This window comes from Scyliorhinus canicula, chromosome 17, assembly GCF_902713615.1.
Source record: "Scyliorhinus canicula chromosome 17, sScyCan1.1, whole genome shotgun sequence".
Classification (NCBI taxonomy): Eukaryota; Metazoa; Chordata; class Chondrichthyes; order Carcharhiniformes; family Scyliorhinidae; genus Scyliorhinus; species Scyliorhinus canicula.
This window is the reverse complement of record NC_052162.1, coordinates 80393916-80413381: the sequence shown is the minus strand read 5'-3', so window position 1 is coordinate 80413381 and position 19466 is coordinate 80393916. Positions and strand designations below refer to the sequence as shown.

At 45.6% G+C, this 19466-nt stretch overlaps 1 protein-coding gene across 1 annotated transcript in view; it reads right to left on the bottom strand.

Annotated features, from left to right (window-relative positions):
* Positions 1-19223, bottom strand: part of LOC119951915 (fatty-acid amide hydrolase 2-like) — a 35127-nt gene extending 15904 nt beyond the window's left edge. The window contains exons 1-2 of the mRNA XM_038775308.1: positions 19084-19223; positions 3479-3596 (exon numbers count right to left, since the gene is read on the bottom strand). Of these exons, the coding sequence (XP_038631236.1) occupies positions 3479-3596; positions 19084-19148 (183 nt within the window). The 5' untranslated portion in view covers positions 19149-19223. The remainder of the gene's footprint in view (positions 1-3478; positions 3597-19083) is intronic.
* Positions 19224-19466: the final 243 nt, after the last annotated feature.

Genomic DNA, 19466 nt, shown 5'->3' with positions numbered 1-19466 from the left:
TGCCAGGCTTCTCCGTGAGGACAGCCATGTGTGTTGCGGGCATCATGGCAGGGTTGCAATCTAAAACAGAGACCAGCATAACTCAACAAGATCCATCATAGAGCAGACAATCGTGATCTTAAAGATGCACTTTCGATGCTTAGACCGCTCAGGTAGGACTCTGCAGTGCTCTCTACAGAGGGTATACCGCATAATAGTGATGTGTTAATGGCACTTCAAAATTTAAGGCTTGCCAGAGGGAGACATGGAGGAAGCTGAAAACTCCTCAGATGATGAAGACCTGAAAGGGCATGAAGCGGAGGAGGAAGTTGTAAATGAGTTTCTAAGAGAGGATGCAATCAAAGCTCCCTGACATGGAAGATGTGACTGTGAGATACTAATAGCCACATGGTTCCAGGAAGTAAGATGCAGGCAAAGGGACCCAAGCGCATTCCTCCTGTCCTTAGTGGCATGTCAGTGATCTCGGTAGGGTGCTCTTTCAGCGGGTCAGTGTAGCTCAATGGGCTGAATGACTTCCTTCTGCACTGTAGAGATTCTATAATTCTATTAACAGCAAGAGCAAGGTCCGCATTCAGCCTTGGACATCCAAACCTAATAGATATCTTGTTTGCTTACTCTTCTTTTCAGTTAAAGGATAAAAAAAGGAACTAAGGTCTGTGCAGTACGGAGTGTTGTTGGTGAGCTATGCCTTCTGCAGTTCCTCTGCTCGGATCCAAAGTGGGGAACAGGGCTGCACACATAGAGGGCTGCTGATGTGCTTGTGAGGAAGTTAAACCTGAAATTGACAATTGAATTCATGAAGGGGGAATATTGTTATAAGTTTCTTATTTCTTTGAATATATAATTCAATGTGTTTCATGTTATTGTGGTTTTGTGTATTTATGTTTTAATAACCTAGATTGCCCGTAATGTTTTGTATGTCTGTGGTCACAATTCATATTTTCAAATGTTTGAATAGGCTAGCCCAATGGGCGGGGCTTAATCATATGATACAGGTCCTCCCCTCTCAAATGATTGACTATAATATATGGACTTTTGTATGGGGCAATAAAAGATCCAGTGGTGACACAGGATTCTCATTCCACCCTATCTTCTTGCCAGCTCTGTATTGGAAGTCGTGCTTTTAGCACAGTGCCTGCAGTTCACACTACCTGTACTAAAGTAGTAGTGTGACACATGGTGACACCGGTGGGATGGCAAGTGGCAGGATAACATGATCCCAGCGAGTGGGTAAGTTAGACTTGTCACGCGATATATCTGTATCTGAGGAGGAAGCCGTTTCGAAGCCTGTGGTTCAACCAAAAGCTCAGGAGGCCATGGAAGACCAAGACAAAACAAGGCAGCACAGGAGGACAGGGAAACCTTGTTGCATTGTTTACAGACTTTCTAAACACTCTCCATCCTTCACTAATCTATTGGCTGCCTCTCAAACCCTTTTTGATATTCCGCCACGTCTTTGTATCTCCAACACATTTTAGGCAGCACAGCAGCACAAGTGGATAGCACTGTGGCTTCACAGTGCCAGGGTCCCAAGTTCGATTCCCCGCTGGGTCACTGTCTGTGAGGCGTTTGCACGTTCTTCCTGTGTCTGTGTGGGTTTCTTCTCCGGTTTCCTGCCACAAAGACGTACAGATTAGGTGGATTGGCCATGATAAATTGCCTTAGTGTCCAAAAGAGTTAGGAAGGGTTATTGGGTTCCGGGGATAGGGTGGAAGTGAGGGCTTAAGTGGGTAGGTGCAGACTTCATGGGCCTCCTTCTGCACTGCATGTTCTATGTTTGCAATGACCATTGTCAGAGAATCTGTCACCCAATCTCCAGCAGTCCTCAAAGTAACAGAGACCTGGGCTGTCACTTCCTCAGATTGCTGCTGAGATATGTCAGTGAAGTGTTCCACAGAATATGGCCCTGATCTGTTTGACCCACCAAGTGTGCGTCTTAGCACTGGTGAAGGGTGCAGTTGAATGCAGTGGCAGGCCTTCTTCAAAGGGTACCTCCTCATCCTCCTCTGAGGTAGCCTGGCGCTGCACTTTATGTTGCCTGTGCTGGTTGGTCGGTCTGGACCTGCTTCTGGCTGTAAGAGAGAAGATAGATTTGGTTTCATGAACAGGCTCCATACAACATTGTATGCATTCACTGAGAACGCAAAGATGTGATCATCTCATGGAGGATTCATCCATAATGGCTTGCTGCGAGGTTGATCTCGTCTTCACCATCGAAGCGATCTCCCTCCTTCTCCAACAACATGCCTGCATTGTCCTCAAAATTCTCAGAGCTCTTGGATAACAGTCATCCCATCTCCAGTCTGGGATCGTTCACTCTTCATATTGGCAAACTTGGACACAAATGATGAAATGTGACGAGAAGAGATGAAGCAGAAGTTTGGAAGCATATACGTCGACTATGTGTGCTGAGCGCTTCCGAGTAAGGGCTGAATATGCTGTTTGTACAGGGTGAGAAATGAGATACTGGTGAATAGACTTTCAAAGCAGATATTTTCCCCCCACTAATATTGTTTTGAGATCCCTTTGAGTGCATAATGCCATGAAGAGAGAGTTAAGTGAGCTGAATGTTGACTTACCTCAGAAGAGCAGATGAGATGTTTCATCTTCCTGCACTGGATGACATTTATCTGGGGGTTGCCCATGGAGTTGACCTCCTTTGCGACTGCCTCCCAGGCCTCAGGAGGTAAGGTTGGTGAACCTCCAGGATCCAACCCTGGGGCAAAGAACCTCCCTTTCGAGGCTAAAGCCTCTAGGGAGCTATTGCAAAACCTTGGCACACATCTTTTGTTCCTTGGGCCCAGCTCTGGAACTTCCAACTACACAGCAAGGCTGCAGAGAGTAATGGGTGTGCTCGGGTAGCATTTAAATATAGTGCCGGAAATGTCAATCAAATGAGGTGATGGCAGGCAGACAAATCAATGCCTGCACCACCAGTAATTCAGCAAGCAGCTCACCTATGCATAATTAATGATCTTTCAAGCTGAAGACCAGACACGAGAACCTGACCTGCCGATCAGCGAGAAACTCGCAGTTAATCCCGCCTTAAGTCTCTGGAATGGAAAATTGTGCCCTATGTGTCAAAACAATTAATTGTGAAATGATTTGGAGCATTTGAGATACAAGCTCCGACATGAATGCAATTTTTATTTTATACAGAAGGACAGGAATGCGTGGATAACAGCTTTTGAAAGTGCAAACAGTGGTTAAAAACATTTGCAATGGGCAGCACGGTGGCACAGTGAGTTAGCCCTGCAGCCTCACGACGCTGAGGTCCCAGGTTCGATCCCGGCTCTGGGTCACTGTCCGTGTGGAGTTTGCACATTCTCCCCGTGTTTGCGTGGGTTTCGCCCCCACAGCACAAAAATGTGCAGGGTAGGTGGATTGGCCACACTAAATTGCCCCTTAATTGGAAAAAAATAATTGGGTACTCTAAATTTATAAAAAAAAACGTTTACAATTAAGTATTCCCACCTACCTTTCTCTGAGCATGAATTAGTTCGCTGTCTACTTTGGACACAAATGGAGATCCTCCATCATGTTCCATGGAATAGAATTTCACTTTTTTAATAAAAACTTCTTCATCAAGCTTCAACCTTTTTAAATACAAAATTGAACATGTTATTCAGAAAGTAGAGACCCGACAAGCTACTGTTCCTTAGAACCTAAATGTTCATCGCGGTGCTACTAATAAACAATTCTACTGAAACCTCAGATAGCCTTGCCCGAGTTAGTTTGCCTTTTATGTAAAAGTCACCAATCATCTATACATTTGTAGTCAGACCTCTTGCACTTCTATTCTAATCCCGGAGGAAGGCAAATTGTTTCACTACTAAGTGATTGCTGACCCTGCACGTTAACATTCTGGTAATCTTGTACTGTGCACATTTTGTGGTCCAATAAAAAAATAATCTGATATTTAATTTTTCCTACCAAAGTGCTTCATGTTTTGTCACGTGGTATTCCAGTTGCTCTTGCCCACTCATTCTACCTATTTATATCCATTCTTTGCATCCTCTTCGCTTCTTAATTTCTCACCTAACTTTGTAGTGTGTGAACTTTGATACATGACACTCAGTACCTTTATTCAAGTAATTAAATGTCCCATTTATTCTAATTCTGCTTTTGCCTATTAACTGATTCGCAATCCAGGCAATTTTATTAAAGGGAGAGGGGGGGGTTCTGAGTTTTCTAGTGGGGGGGGGGAAGAGAGACACACAGGTATGACTTCTGAACATCCTCCTCGCCTTCGCCTACCCAGGATCAAATCAGCTACAGCCAAGGGCGTGGCTTATCTCCCTTTCTCCATGCTGCCCTCGACGATAGGCCCAGGAGCAGATCCAGTGAGCATGATAGAACCACTTGGATTTCCAGGTAAGCAATTTTGGGCAGTGGCAATCCAACTCAACTGCCACTCTACTTGTAGTTACGACCCATTACTTTCTAAAGGCCGAATTATTATGTCCTTGATAATTGATTCTAACATTTTTTTTCTACCACAGATGTCAGGCTAACTGGCCTCTAGATCCCCATTTTCTCTATTTTTCCTTTCATAAATAGCCGGGTTATGCTAATCACTTTCCAACTCTAATGAATTTCGGATGATCAAAATTTAAATATCCACCATATCTGTAGCAAACACTTCTAAAACTCTAGGATAAAGATAATGAGGTTCAGGAGATTTGTCACCACTTAGTCCCATGAAATTCTCCAGTAATATTTATTTACTTGTCCTTATATTATTCAAATTCCTCACTCATGCAAGATTCTTGTCCATCTTATTTCTGGCATAATTTTTGGGACTTCCATTATGAAGACAGAAACAAAGTATTTTTTATTGTCTCGGCCCTCATACCAAATGTAGTTTGCTTTGTTTATATTTAAGTTCCTAGTTTCAAACTTGACAAAATTGCTTTGAGTTCAATATAAAATTCTATGATATTATGAACATTCTTCCCTCGATACCCCTCAACTACCAGATAAATTATCCTTTTCTAACTGTACAAAATTAGATTCATAACCTGTTCCCTTCCAAGTTGGTTCATCATATTGATTTTGAAAAAATCTTCGATTCATTCCATGAACACACTTCCCTCTAAACTGCATGTCCTCCAACCCAACGTTCCCACACAAGTCTTTCCCTTTACAATACCACACTTGCGGAGATGTCCGATAAATTGAGGGTCTGTACACTACAAAAGAACTTTAGAGGGTTTTTTGCTCCACACATTACTGTATTTTTAGTTTGCCCATTTGAAAGATTAAAGTCTGCATGATTACCATAATACACTTATTACAGGAATATTTAATTTCCTGATTTAATCTGTTCTACATTACCAGTATTGTTAGGGACCTAGAAACAACTTCCCCCATGATTTCTGTCTCTTGCTGTTTCTTTTGTCATGTCCACATGACTCGCATACCCAATTCTGAACTTCAGACTAACTTTCATATTTTAAAACTGGATATAAAAGGCCGAAAAGAAAGCCGGTTGCGATTCACTGGACTTCTTTTGCGGATTGAAATCACTCTGGAGGAACATTCCAACCTGATGTGAATCAATGGCTTTTCCTGAAACCAATCGAAAAGGGCATCATCAAATGGAATGAGTCATTCAAAAACCAAGACACTAACTGCTTCAAACTTACACGGTGTTAAACCACAACAGAGGATGCTGGAATCAACATGAACTACACCCTTATTTGGAAAAAAAACTTTGACTTGTAAAGTCACATGATGAGACAGCCATGCTTTCTGCCTGCATTTAAAACAAAAATCAACATAAGCTGTTTGCAGGCAGGGTTCAACCAAGAGCTATCCAACTCGCTGCCAGTAATTCAAGCAGCTAAGGTATTTGTTATAGAGTGTTATTATTCTGGATCTTCTGATTTAAATCCACTGCCGATGTTATCAGAAGTGCAGTGACATCATTAGTTTTTGTTGTAGCTATATATATTCATATTTAACTGTTGTAGTTTTAATTCTGTTACTGTTATTCCGACGTTTAACTGTCTGTTCCATTTTGACATCATGCTAATATTAAACTTCATTATTTTCATATGGAAAAGATCAACTTGTAATGCATCTCAACTACATTTTTGTGGTCAAGTTAACACATTTTTTGGCGACGAGGATAAAAAAAATTGAGTTTCAGCACGTTCATTACAAAGTTTCACTAAGTTATCGATGGAAGACAAGTTTGCTGCACCACAGCTATATTTTGTTTACCAGCGAGTTTGTGGAAAGAGAACTGGACTGAATGTGGAAAGGTTGAAGCACTTCTGAAGCACTCAATTCTCCTTTGTATGTGGGGCGAAGACTTACAAGATAGTGAAAAATTTAGCTACACCAAGGAAACTGGGGGACATTTCATTTGCAGATTTAGTTCCTCTCATTCAGAATCACTACAGTCCAATGTACAATGTTTCAAATTCCTTAGTCATTTCGGGAAAACAGAATAGTCTTTAACTAAATCTGTTGCTGAATTGCGCCAGCTCTCTGAACATTGAAAGGTTGGGGCAGTTTTGGCAGACCTACTTTGGGGCAACTAGTTTGTGGCATTAACGAGGACAGCATTTTGCTGTTTGCTGGGAGAAGCCGCACGATAGAGGTTCTAGAATTTCCCAGGGAATGGAAATGGCTGCCAGTAATAAGAGATTCAGAAGATCAATGGGGGCCCGCAGGCTGGTAAACTGCAACAAGAAAGCTGCAAGTAAAAGTTGAAGACAGGGAGTGTTTTAGGTGTGGAGGGTCACAATATGCAAATCACTAAGTTTCATGGACGCCGTTTCGTCACCGGTGCAACAAGAAGGGGCATTAAGGAAGAAACGCTGGAGTGCTAAGAGAAGTTGAAGGCTGAGCAGAGCACTTCAAATTCAACAAAGCCTCCATTGATAGCGGATTGCTCGGAAACCTCAGAGCAGATGAGCAGTATTACAATGTGTTCAATATGAGGTGAGGGTGTGCAGAGCCTATTTATGCTACAGTGGAGGTCGATGGACAGAAACTAAAGATGGAGGTGGATACAGGAGCCTCTGCATCGGTAATCAGAAAATTTGGAATCTAAGCAGCCACCAGCCCTTACACCCACAAGAATCAACTTTCAGCCTTATAACAGCAAGACCATACCGTTGCTTGGACACGTGAGGTAGGCATTGCATATGGCAGTCAGGAAGCAAGAGCACTACTTCTGACAGTAAAAGGGCACGCGTCTAGTCAACTAGGGCATGGCTGGCTCAGGAAAATTCAGTTAAATTGGGATTAGATGAAGCACACAACTGGGAGGACGTGACTCATAAATATTCTGAGGTTTTCAAAGACAAACTGGGCACATTGTAGGACATTACAGGTAAATTGTTCATAGATCCTCTCCTACTCCTCGCTTTTATAAATCAAGGATGGTGCCCTACACGATGAAAGGCAAAGTGGAGGAGGTAGAGTGGCTGCAAAGCTTAGGATTCATTGAGCCCATTCAGTTTTCATGTATGTAGTTTCAATTGTTCCTGTTCTTAAAAGTGATGGTACTGCACCTGACATTTGAATTTTCCCTGAGAAAGTCGACAAACGGCTGCCACCTCCGGAGAACCCTAATATTAACCCTTTTAAGGTGAACTTTATTTTCTCGAGACTGAGAAACCCAGCCATGTCACTAATTCAGATCTCTACACTCGGGGGCTTCGAGTCCCCCACATTAATAAGATCCGTCTCCGGGCTACCAGGGAGGAAAAGGCCAGAACGTTGCCCTCTTTCGCCCGGATCTTCCGACACTTCAAAGATCGCTACCTCCAGACTTGGCACCACCCGTGTTTTTAGCACCGTGGACATTGCCTCAGCAAAAACCTGCCAAAACCCTCTAAGCTTCGGGCATGCCCAAAACATGTGGGCATGATTTGCTGGGCTTCCTGCGCACCTCACACACCTATCCTCTACCCCAAAAAACTTGCTCATCCTAGCCACTGCCATGTGTGCCCGATGGACTACCTTAAATTGTATCAGGCTAAGCTTGGCGCACAATGAGGAGGTATTAACCCTGCTTAGGGCATCCGCCCATAGACCCCCTCTATTTCTCCTCCTAGCTCGTCCTCCCACTTGCCCTTAAGCTCCTTCACCCGAGTTTCCTCCGCCTCCGAAAGCTCCTGGTAAATATCCGATACCTTCCCTTCCCCCACCCAGGTATTGGAAACTACTCTATCCTGTATCCCCCGTGGTGGCAGCAGCGGAAAGGCGGCACCTGTTTTCTCAGGTAGTCTCGTACCTGCAAATACCTGAAACCATTCCCTGGTGGCAATTTAAATTTATCCTCCAAAGCTTTCAAGCTGGGAAAGCTCCCATCTATAAATAGATGCCCTGCCACCTCCGCAACCCGCCATCTAGCCTACCTGATACAAACCTGTGGTTGTTATAAATTGGGGTCCAAATCGATGCTCCCCCCACTGCCCCCAGATTCTCAGAGCCGCCACTACCACCGGACTTGTGGAGTATCGGCGGGCGAGAACAGCAGAGGTGCCGTTACCAATGCTCCCAGACTGGTGTCTTTACATGATGCCGCCTCCATCGGCACCCATGCCTTCCCCTCCCCCACTACCCACTTCCAAATCATGGCTATATTAGCCGCCCAGTAGTAATTGCAGAAGTTTAGTAGCGCCAACCCACCCTCCGCAATCCCCCCCCCCCCAACCCCCCTCCCCCAGTGTGCTCTAGCAACACTTTCTTCACTCGCGGGGTTTTACTCCGCCCACGCAAAGCCCAAAATAATCTTAGTCACCCACGTGAAAAAGGCCTCAGGGATGAAGATGGGGAGGCAATGAAAGACAAATAGAAACCTGGGGAGGACGGTCGTCTTCACGGTCTGTACCCTACCCGCCAGTGATAGTGGGAGCATGTCCCATCTCTTAAAGTCCCCTTCCGTTTGACTCTACAACCGGGATAGGTTTAACTTGTGTAGTACCTCCCATTTCCGAGCCACCTGGATTCCCAGATATTGAAAGCTCTTCCCTACCATTCTAAGCGGCAGCTCTCCCAGTTTCTTTTCCTACCCTCTTGCCTGGATCACAAACATCTCGCTCTTCCTCATGTTCAAAATCCCCCAAGATTCGCATTACTTCCCCCATCCCCTCCAACGGGTCCGCAATATCCAAGAGCAGGTCATCTGCGTAGAGAGAGACCCGGTGCTCTCCCCCCCCCCTCTCTCCCCCGAACCAGCCCTTTCCAGTACCCAGAGGCTCTTAGCGCCATGGCCAAAGGCTCGATGGCTAGAGCAAACAGTAACAGGGAGAGGGGGCACCCTTGCCCCATCCCTCGGTGTAGTTTAAAATACCCCGACCTCAGCCGGTTCGTACGCAAACTCGTGCCTGATAGAGCAACCGCACCCAGTAGATAAAGCCCTCACCAAACCCAAATCTTCCCAGCGCCTCCCACAGGTAATTCCACTCCACTTGATCAGAAGCCTTCTCCGCATCCATCGCGACCCCCATCTCTGCCTCACTTCCTTCTGAGGGCATCATAACATATAGAAGCCTTTGAACATTGGCCTTCAGTTGACTGCCCTTAACAAATCTTGTTTGGTCTTCCTCTATCACCCCAGGGACACATTCCTCTATCCTTGCAGCCAGTATCTTAGCCAGCAGTTTGGCATCCACATTCAGTAGAGAAATCGGCCTGTATGACCCACATTGCTCCAGATCCTTCTCACGTTTTAGGATCAATGAAATCGAGTCTACTAAATTGTTGGGGGGAGGACTCCCTTCTCTCTTGCCTTGTTAAATGTCCTCACCAGCAGTGGGCTCAATATCTCTGAAACCGTCAGGCCTCGGGGCCTTGCCCGACTGCATGCCCTCCAGCCCCTTAATTATTTCCTCAATCTCAATTGGGGCCCCAGGCCCCCCACCAGGTCCTCCTCCACCCTCGGGAACCTCAACTAGAACATAGAACAGAGAACAATACAGTGCAGTACAGGCCCTTCGGCCCACGATGTTGCACCGACATGGGAAGTCAAAAACTAAAGGCCATCTAACGTACACTATGCCATTATCATCCATAGGCTTATCCAATAAACTTTTAAATGCCCTCAATGTTGGCGAGTTCACTACTGTTGCAGGTAGGGCATTCCACGGCCTCACCACTCTTTGCGTTAAAAAAAACCTACCTCTGAGTCTGTCCTATCTATTACCCTCAATTTAAGGCTATGTCCCCTCGTGCTAGCCACCTCCATCCATCCGTGGGAGAAGGCTCTCACTGTCACCCTATCTAACCCTCTGATCATTTTGTTATGCTCTATAAGTCACCTCTTAACCTCTTCTCTCTAACGAAAACCACCTCAAGTCATCAGCATTCCTCTAGGTTTTCCCTCCATACCAGGCAACATCCCGGGTAATCTCCTCTGCACCCTTCCAAAGCTTCCACGTCCTTCCTATAATGAGGCGACCAGAACTGTACGCAATACTCCACAATGCGGCCGTACCGAAGTTTTGTACAGCTGCAACATGACCTCATGGCTCCGGAACTCAATCCCTCTACCAATAAAGGCCAACACACCATAGGCCTTCTTCACAATCCTATCAACTGGGTGGCAACTTTCAGGGATCTATGTACAATGGACGCCGAGATCCCTCTGCTCATCCACAAACTGCTAAGAATTTTACCATTAGCCAAATATTCCGCAATTCCTATTATTCTTTCCAAGTAATCACCTCACACTTCTCTACATTAAACTCCATTTGCCACCTCTCAGCCCAGCTCTGCAGCTTATCTATGTCCCTCTGTAACCTGCAACATCCTTTCACACTGTCTACAACTCCACCGACTTTAGTGTTACTCACCCAACCTCTGTGCCCTCCTCTAGGTCATTTATAAAAATGACAAACAGCAACAGCCCCAGAACAGATCCTTGTGGTACTGCCACTCATACTGAACTCCATTCTGAACATTTGCCATCAACCACCAACCTCTGTCTTCTTTCAACTAGCCATTTCTGATCCACATCTCTAAATCACACCTCAATCCCCAGCCTCCGTATTTTCTGCAATGACGACCGTGGGGAACCTTATCAAACGCTTTACAGAAATCCATATACACGATGTCAACTGCTCTACCTCGTCTACCTGTTCAGTCACCTTCTCAAAGAACCTCGATAAGTTTGTGAGGCATGACCTACCCTTCACAAAACCATGCTGACTATCCCTAATCATATTATTCCTATCTAGGTGATTATAAATCGTATCTCTTATAATCCTCTCCAAGACTTTACCCACAACAGACGTGAGGCTCACCGGCCTATAGTTACCGGGGTTATCTCTACTCCCCTTCTTGAACAAAGGGACCACATTTGCTATCCTCCAGTCCTCTGGCACTATTCCTGTAGCCAATGATGACATAAAAATCAAAGCCAAAGGCTCAGCCATCTCTTCCTGGCTTCCCAGAGAATCCTAGGATAAATCCCATCAGGCCCCGGGGACTTATCTATTTTCACCTTGTCCAGAATTGCCAACACTTCTTCCCTACGCACCTCAATGCCATCTATTCTAATAGCCTGGGTCTCAGCATTCTCCTCCACAACATTATCTTTTTCCTGAGTGAATACTGACGAAAAGTATTCATTTAGTATCTCGCTTATCTCCTCAGCCTCCACACACAACTTCCCACCACTGTCCTTGACTGGCCCTACTCTTACCCTAGTCATTCTTTTATTCCTGACATACCTATAGAAAGCTTTTGGGTTTTCCTTGATCCTACCTGCCAAAGACTTCTCATGTCCCCTCCTTGCTCGTCTTAGCTCCTCTTTAGATCCTTCCTCGCTTCCTTGTAACTATCAAGTGTCCCAACTGAAACTTCACGCCTGATCTTCACATAGGCCTCCTTCTTCCTCTTAACAAGAGATTCCACTTCTTTGGTAAACCACGGTTCCCTCGCTCGACCCCTTCCTCCATGCCTGACTGGTAAGTACGTACCAAGAACATGCAATAGCTGTTCCTTGAACAAGCTCCACATATCCAGTGTGCCCAACCCTTGCAGCCTACTTCTCCAACCTACACATCCTAAGTCATGTCTAATGGCATCATAATTGCCCTTCCCCCAGCTATAACTCTTGCCCTGCGGGGTATACTTATCCCTTTCCATCACTAACGTAAAGGTCACCGAATTGTGGTCACTGTTTCCAAAGTGCTCACCTACCTCCAGATCTAACACCTGGCCTGGTTCATTACCCAAAACCAAATCCAATGTGGCCTCGCCTCTTGTTGGCCTGTCAACATATTGTGTCAGGAAACCCTCCTGCACACATTGTACAAAGAATGACCCATCTAATGTACTCGAACTATATCTTTTCCAGTCAATATTTGGAAAGTTAAAGTCTCCCATAACAACTACCCTGTTACTTTCGCTCTTTTCCAGAATCATCTTCGCCATCCTTTCCTCTACATCCCTAGAACTATTAGGTGGCCTATAGAAAACTCCCAACAGGGTGACCTCTCCTTTCCTGTTTCTAACCTCAGCCCATACTACCTCGGAAGAAGAGTCCCCATCTAGCATCCTTTCCGCCACCGTAATACTGTCCTTGACTAGCAGCGCCACACCTCCCCCTCTTTTGCCCCCTTCTCTGAGCTTACCAAAACACCTAAACACCGGAACCTGCAACAACCATTCCTGTCCCTGCTCTATCCATGTCTCTGAAATGGCCACAACATCGAAGTCCCAGGTACAAACCCATGCTGCCAGTTCCCCTACCTTATTTCGTATACTCCTGGCATTGAAGTAGACACACTTCAAACCACCCCTGAACACTGGCACCCTCCTGCAAAGTCAAATCTGTGCTCCTGACCTCTATACTCTCAATCTCCCGTACCACAAAACTACAATCCAGGTTCCCATGCCCCTGCTGAATTAGTTTAAACCCCCCCAAAGAGCACTAACAAATCCCCCCCCCAGGATATTGGTGCCCCTCAGGTTCAGATGTAGACCATCCTGTCTATAGAGGTCCCACCTTCCCCAGAAAGAGCCCCAGTTTTCCAGAAATCTAAATCCCTCCCGCCTGCACCATCCCTGTAGCCACGTGTTTAATTGCTCTCTCTCCCTATTCCTCATCTCACTATCACGTGGCACGGGCAATAACCCAGAGATAACAACTCTGTTTGTTCTCGCTCCCTAAAGGCCTGCCTGACATCCTTGTCCCCTTTCCTACCTATGTCGTTAGTGCCAATGTGAACTACGACTTGGGGTTGCTCCCCCTCCCCCTTAAGGACCCGGAAACACGATCCGAGACATCACGTACCCTTGCACCTGGGAGGCAACATACCAAACGTGAGTCTCTCTCGCTCCCACAAAATCTCCTATCTGTGCCCCTGACTATTGAGTCCCCAATTACTAATGTTCTACTCCTTTCCCCCCTTCCCTTCTGAGCAACAGGGACAGACTCCGTGCCAGAGGCCCGTACCCCATGGCTTACCCCTGGTAAGTCGTCCCCCCCCAAGTATCCAAAACGGTATACTTGTTACTCAGGGGAACGACCGCAGGGGGTCCCTGCACTGACTGCTTCTTCCCAGTCCCTCTTACAGTTACCCATCTATCTCCAGTCTTTGGTGTAACTACTTCCCTGAAGCTCCTATCTATGACCCCCTCTGCCTCCCGAATGATCCGAAGTTCATCCAGCTCAAGCTCCAGGTCCCTAACACGGTTTTTGAGGAGCTGGAGTTGGGTGCACTTCCCACAGATGAAATCAGCAGGGACACTGACGGCGTCCCTCACCTCAAACATTCTGCAGGAGGAGCATTGTACTGCCTTCCCTGACATCACCTCTAGATTAAAAAAAACAAGAAAAATAAAAATAAAGGAAGAGCTTACCTGATATTCCCTCAAACCCTGCTCCCGCTGAAAGGTAAGCAAATTTAAAGGCACTCACTCACCTTCACGACAAGCTCCTGCTCCCGCTGAAAGGTCAGCAAATTTAAAGGCACTCACTCACCTTCACAACAAGCCCCTGCTCCCACTTCCCATCAACCGTGTGGGGGGGGGTTTGCTTAGAGGAGGAGGTAGGGTTGGAAAACACTGACGAAGTGTTTCAGCTTTAACTGTCACTTGACAACAGCCCTCCACAAGCCACCTTCAAATTAGGCTGACCGCACTGCACGTATGCAAATTTCCCCAGAACAGCTGATCAGTAGCTCTGCTCTGCTGCCCTCTGCTTGATGCTTGCCTTGACTTAAACTCCTTGGGTCTCCTTCGCAGGTACACCTTCAAATTAGGCTGACCGCACTGCACGTATGCAAATTTCCCCAGAACAGCTGATCAGTAGCTCTGCTCTGCTGCCCTCTGTTGGATGATCCAGAAACTGATCCAGAAATTGCCTCATCCCCTCCACTCCAGCCGGGGGTTCCGACTTATACAATTTACTATAAAAGTCCTTAAAAACCTTGTTCACCCCCGCTGGGTCCAGGGCAGCATTACCATCTCTACTCTTTACTTTACCGATCTCTCTGGCCGCCTTTATTTTCCCGAACTGGTGCACCAACATTCTGCTTGCCTTTTCCCCGTACTCATTGATCGCCCACCTTACATTCCTCCACTGTTCCACTGCTTTCCCTGTGGTCAACATCCCAAACTCCAGCTGTAACCTCCGCTGCTCCTTCTGTAGCACCGCGTCTGGGGACTCCGAGTATCCCCTGTCCACCTGGAGTATCTATTCCACTAATCTATCCCTCTCAGCCCGTTCCACCTTTTCTCTGTGGGCTCGTATCGAGATTAATTCCCCTCTGACTACTGCCTTCAAATCTTCCCAGACCGTCGCTGCAGAGCCCCCCCCCCCCCGTATCGTTTGTTTCCAGGTAGTTCTGGATGGACTTATTAACCTGCCCACAAACCGCCTCGTCTGAACATCTAGTCTCCACACTGGGCATTGCCCCCATCGCCACACTAACCCGTGGATCTACCCAGTGCGGGGCATGATCCGACACTGCAACAGCCGAATACTCAGTATCCACCACCTTCGGTATTAACGCCTGCTCAGAACAAAAAGGTCGATGAAAGAGTATATCTTGTGGACAAGAGAAAAAAAGGAAAACTCCTTCATCCTCAGCCATGCAAACCTCCAAGTGTCTACATCCACCATCTGTTCTATAAAACCCTTCAATTCCTTTGCCTCAGCCGGCCTCCTCTCTGTCCTGGATATTGACTGGTCCAATTCCGGATCAATGTCTGTGTTGACGTCCCCTCAGGTTATGTGACTCTAAGTCTGGGATCCGCCTCAAATTCCACGTCATCCCAATTCAGAGCACATATGTTCACAAGTATCACTCGCACCCCTTCCAGCTTCCCACTCACCATTATGTACCTACCCCCTTGTCTGACACGATTGACCCACAGACGGGCTGAGTACAGCATCCCGAACTTCACCCCCTTAAAGACCGTCGTTTTTGCCCGATTGAACCCAGCTCGCCTCTTGGCTAAATCCGCTTCCAGGTCCTGATAAATACACAACTCACAGTTCTCCCACTTGCTGCTCCGTTCTTTCTTGGCCCACCGCAAAATGTATTCCTTGTCCATAAAACGGTGAAAACGTACCACCATGGCCATTGGCGGTTCGTTCACTCTGGCCTTCCTCGCGAGGGCTTTGTGCGCTCTGTCCAATTCCAGGGGCCGAGGGAACGCCCCAGCCCCTATCAACTTCTCCATTCTTTTCTGGCGGTCCTTCACCATCCCCACATTGCTTTCCAGCACGGTTATATACTCCTCATGCTCCAACAACTTTTGTTCGACCTCCTAGATCGCTCTCCCGTGGGTTTCCCCGATTCTGAACCACTGGACACTAAATCGGGTCCAGCGTGTCCTTCTTCAGCTTGGCGAAGCAATCCTCGAAAAACTTCACCAGCTGCTCCGTCGACCACTGCACCGTCTCCCCGCGGCCCTTGCCCTCCGCCATACTGACCCGTGTTACCAGCTCTGCTTGCTTCTCACTTATCGGACTCTGTCGTCTCACCCGGCCACTTCTGGTCCAATTCTCCATGAACCGGAGGGGGATTTCTCCTTACTGTCTCACTCTTCACTGATTTATCCCATAAAATCCGAACAAAACCGGGGATGAAAAGGTCCAAAAGTCCGTTACAGGCGGGACCTATCAAATGTGCGAACCACCGGAAGTCGCTAGTCCATTTTGATCCAGACAGGGAACTTATTCTGTCATGCGATGCCTCGCTTTACGGCGTGTGGGCGTTACTTTCTCATGTAATGGGGTACAGGTCTGAAAACCCCAGATGCTGAAAAAGGTTGAAAATGATATTCACAGTTGAACAAAAGTCTAGCTATCATTTTTGCGGTAAAAACATTCCTTCAGTACCTCTATGGTCATTCGTTCACCATATGTACCAACCAGAAGCCATTGATGAGGCTTTTCAGTGAGTCAAAATGTATTCTTCCCATGGCCCCAGCAAGAATACAGTACTGGGGGCTTACATTTTCAGTGTATCAGTACAGCATAATGTACAAGGCAGGGAAGGACAATGTTAACACGGCCGTGTTAAGTCGTCTCCCTTTACTAGATTTGCCAACTCAGGTATGGTGTCCTGCCGACATGATTTTCTTACTTGAGAGGCTTGCCAAATCTCTAATGAGTGCTGAACAAATTAAGCAGTGGACGGACATATTCTATTGTGTCACAAGTTAAAAGATTTCTGGTGCAAGGATGGCCATTTATCATAGAAGATGGTGGATTGAAGCCTTACGCGAGGCTCAAAAACAAGTTAAGTGTGCAGGAAGGACGATTGCTACTGTGAGGGTCGAGACTGGCTGTTTCACCCTTGGTCTTTCTGGATGAAATTCATGAGGCTCAACCAGGTGCCTCTAGGATGAAGAGTCTAGCCAGGTCATATGTTTTGTGGCCTAATTAATATGCACCAGGATTTGGAGAACAAAGTGAAATCCTGTTCTGCATGTCGCTCTAACCAGAAGATGGCGCTACCAGCACCATTACATGCTTGGGAGTGGCCTGATTGCCTTGGTCAAGAATTCATGTGGATTTTGTCAGCCCTTTCATGGGTCACATGTTTTTAATCATCTTTGATGCACATTCTAAGAGGTTAAATGTATACATCATGAATAATATTACAGCTCCCAGTGCCATAGAGGAGCTATGCCAGCTCCTTGCAACTGATGAGTTACCAGATTTGCTCATTTCTGATAATGGTACAACATTCACAAGCGAGTTGTTCCAAGAAATTATGCCAAAAAAATGGATTGCACCATGTGCATTCCACGTATTTTCATCCAGCTTCAAGTGGTTTGGCAGAGCTGTTGAGACATTGAAGGAAATACTGAAGAAGAAGACGACAGGTGATATTTTAGGGACAAAGCTCCAGGGACAAAACTTTTGGGGTTCTTATTTCAATATTGTATCACACCACAAACAGCTACGGGACTCTCATCAGCGAAATTATTGATGGGTACAAGACCGAAGTCTCATCTGGGACTGCTACATACAGATGTCAAAGCAAAAGTGGGAAGGAGACAAGCAAAGCAGAAAGAGAAACAGGATTACCATGCTAAGGAGAGATATTTTAACCTGAAAGATTGTGTTATCAAGAATTTTGGCAATAGCCAGATTTGGCTACCTGGAGTTATTCTTAACTGAAGTGGTCCAGTTTCTTTGGCAGTGAAATTCAACAAGGCACCAAGATCATATTCATCTGTGCCATGACTCGGAACATTTATTTTGTATTGTCTTATCCTCAAAGTCAATGCAACTATTATTTGGTATGTATACTATTGTATAGTCATCACAGTCATCATAACTTGTACATAGCATCACTTATATACCTGTTTTTGTTCAATTTTCTTTAACACTGTACAGAAAATATGTAATACGAAAAAGGGGGGATGTAGTGATATGCATCACTGTAAATATGCAAGGGGTTAATGTAAATACACGTAGACTAGATAGACACTAGAGGGAGCACCAGAGACATGACATATAGACATTCAACCAATAGGTCAGTAAGATAGGACACGACCAATGGGCATGCAAGACACACAAATACACTTCATGCCAGGTTCAATTCTCTCTGAGCACTCAAAGAGTCTACTTTCCTCAGACCACTACCATCTAAAAGGCTCAAGACGGGAATGTGATGGAATACCTACCACTCATCTGAATAGGAGTAGCAAAACACAAGAGGAAATTTAGTTGATCAAAGTTGCTCGAGTCACTAGACTTGGTATCCAACCCCAAAACTGTCAGGCTACACTGTGCCTACAATAGGTCTGATCCACTATGGCAGCTGCCCTCCTATGTCATTTGAACCAATAAATAGGACAAGAGCAACAATACTGTGGGAACATCACACGTCATCCTGACCCTGGCATACACTGCTTCATTAATATTGAGTCAACGTCTGAGAATTCACGACCAAGATTGTAGGAGTAGCATCACCACAGGACTTGAACTGTTCAAGAAAATGGCTCAGATCACAAAAGTCTCTTCCCCAAAATCTTCCTTGTGCTCCCTTGATTCTCTCCCCATCCATATTCCTTACATGGATACAATGAGCCAAATTACCTGCTGCTGTGGAGTAAACTTTATATGAAGTGCTCTGATTCAGACCTTCTGTCAATCGTCCCTCTCTCATCCCATCCACAACCATTCGACTGTTGATGGCAGAACCTTCAGCTAACTCGACTTGCACTCTGGAATTCCTTCCACAAAAACCTACCATATTTCCATCTATCTTTAAAAAGCCTTCTAGAACCCCTCTCATACCCAAGCTTTCAATCACCTCTTCTAAATCTCCTTCAAGATTTTAATTTGCTCTTTTTGTTGGTTTATGAACTATCACAGTCTGTAGAACAATGATGTGGAGATGCCGGCGTTGGACTGGGGTGAGCACAGTCAGAAGTCTTACAACACCAGGTTAAGGTCCAACATGTTTGTTTCAAACACTAGCTTTCGGAGCACTGCTCCTTCCTCAGGTGATTCACCTGAGGAAGGAACAGTGCTCCGAAAGCTAGTGTTTGAAACAAACATGTTGGACTTTAACCTGGTGTTGCAAGACTTCTTGCTGTAGAACAATGGAAATAGAGATTACTGCTTGAGCATTTTTTTCTTACTTGGAGATATTTGGACCAGCCATGGCTTTGAACATTGGAATGAGGTCCTCAACGTAACGACACATGGGACCGGTACAGAGAAATTCAGCTTTTCGACCTGTTGCATTTGGAAACTGACCACCATTAGGTACCAAACCTGAAAGCACAGTATTAAAATATTTCTAGACTTCCAGAGTACATACAAAAGGATACAGGATACTGACAAAAGATATTAAATAAGCAGTGCAATTAAATTCAGATGGGATTCCGTCACAATTTTGGTACACAGACATCACTTTCTAATTATTTTTAGAGTATTTAAATCGTGCATGATCTGTGACATAAAATTTTAATGGATGGCATTTATTTTGCTTTACTCCATTTTTCCACGCCAAATAAATTTT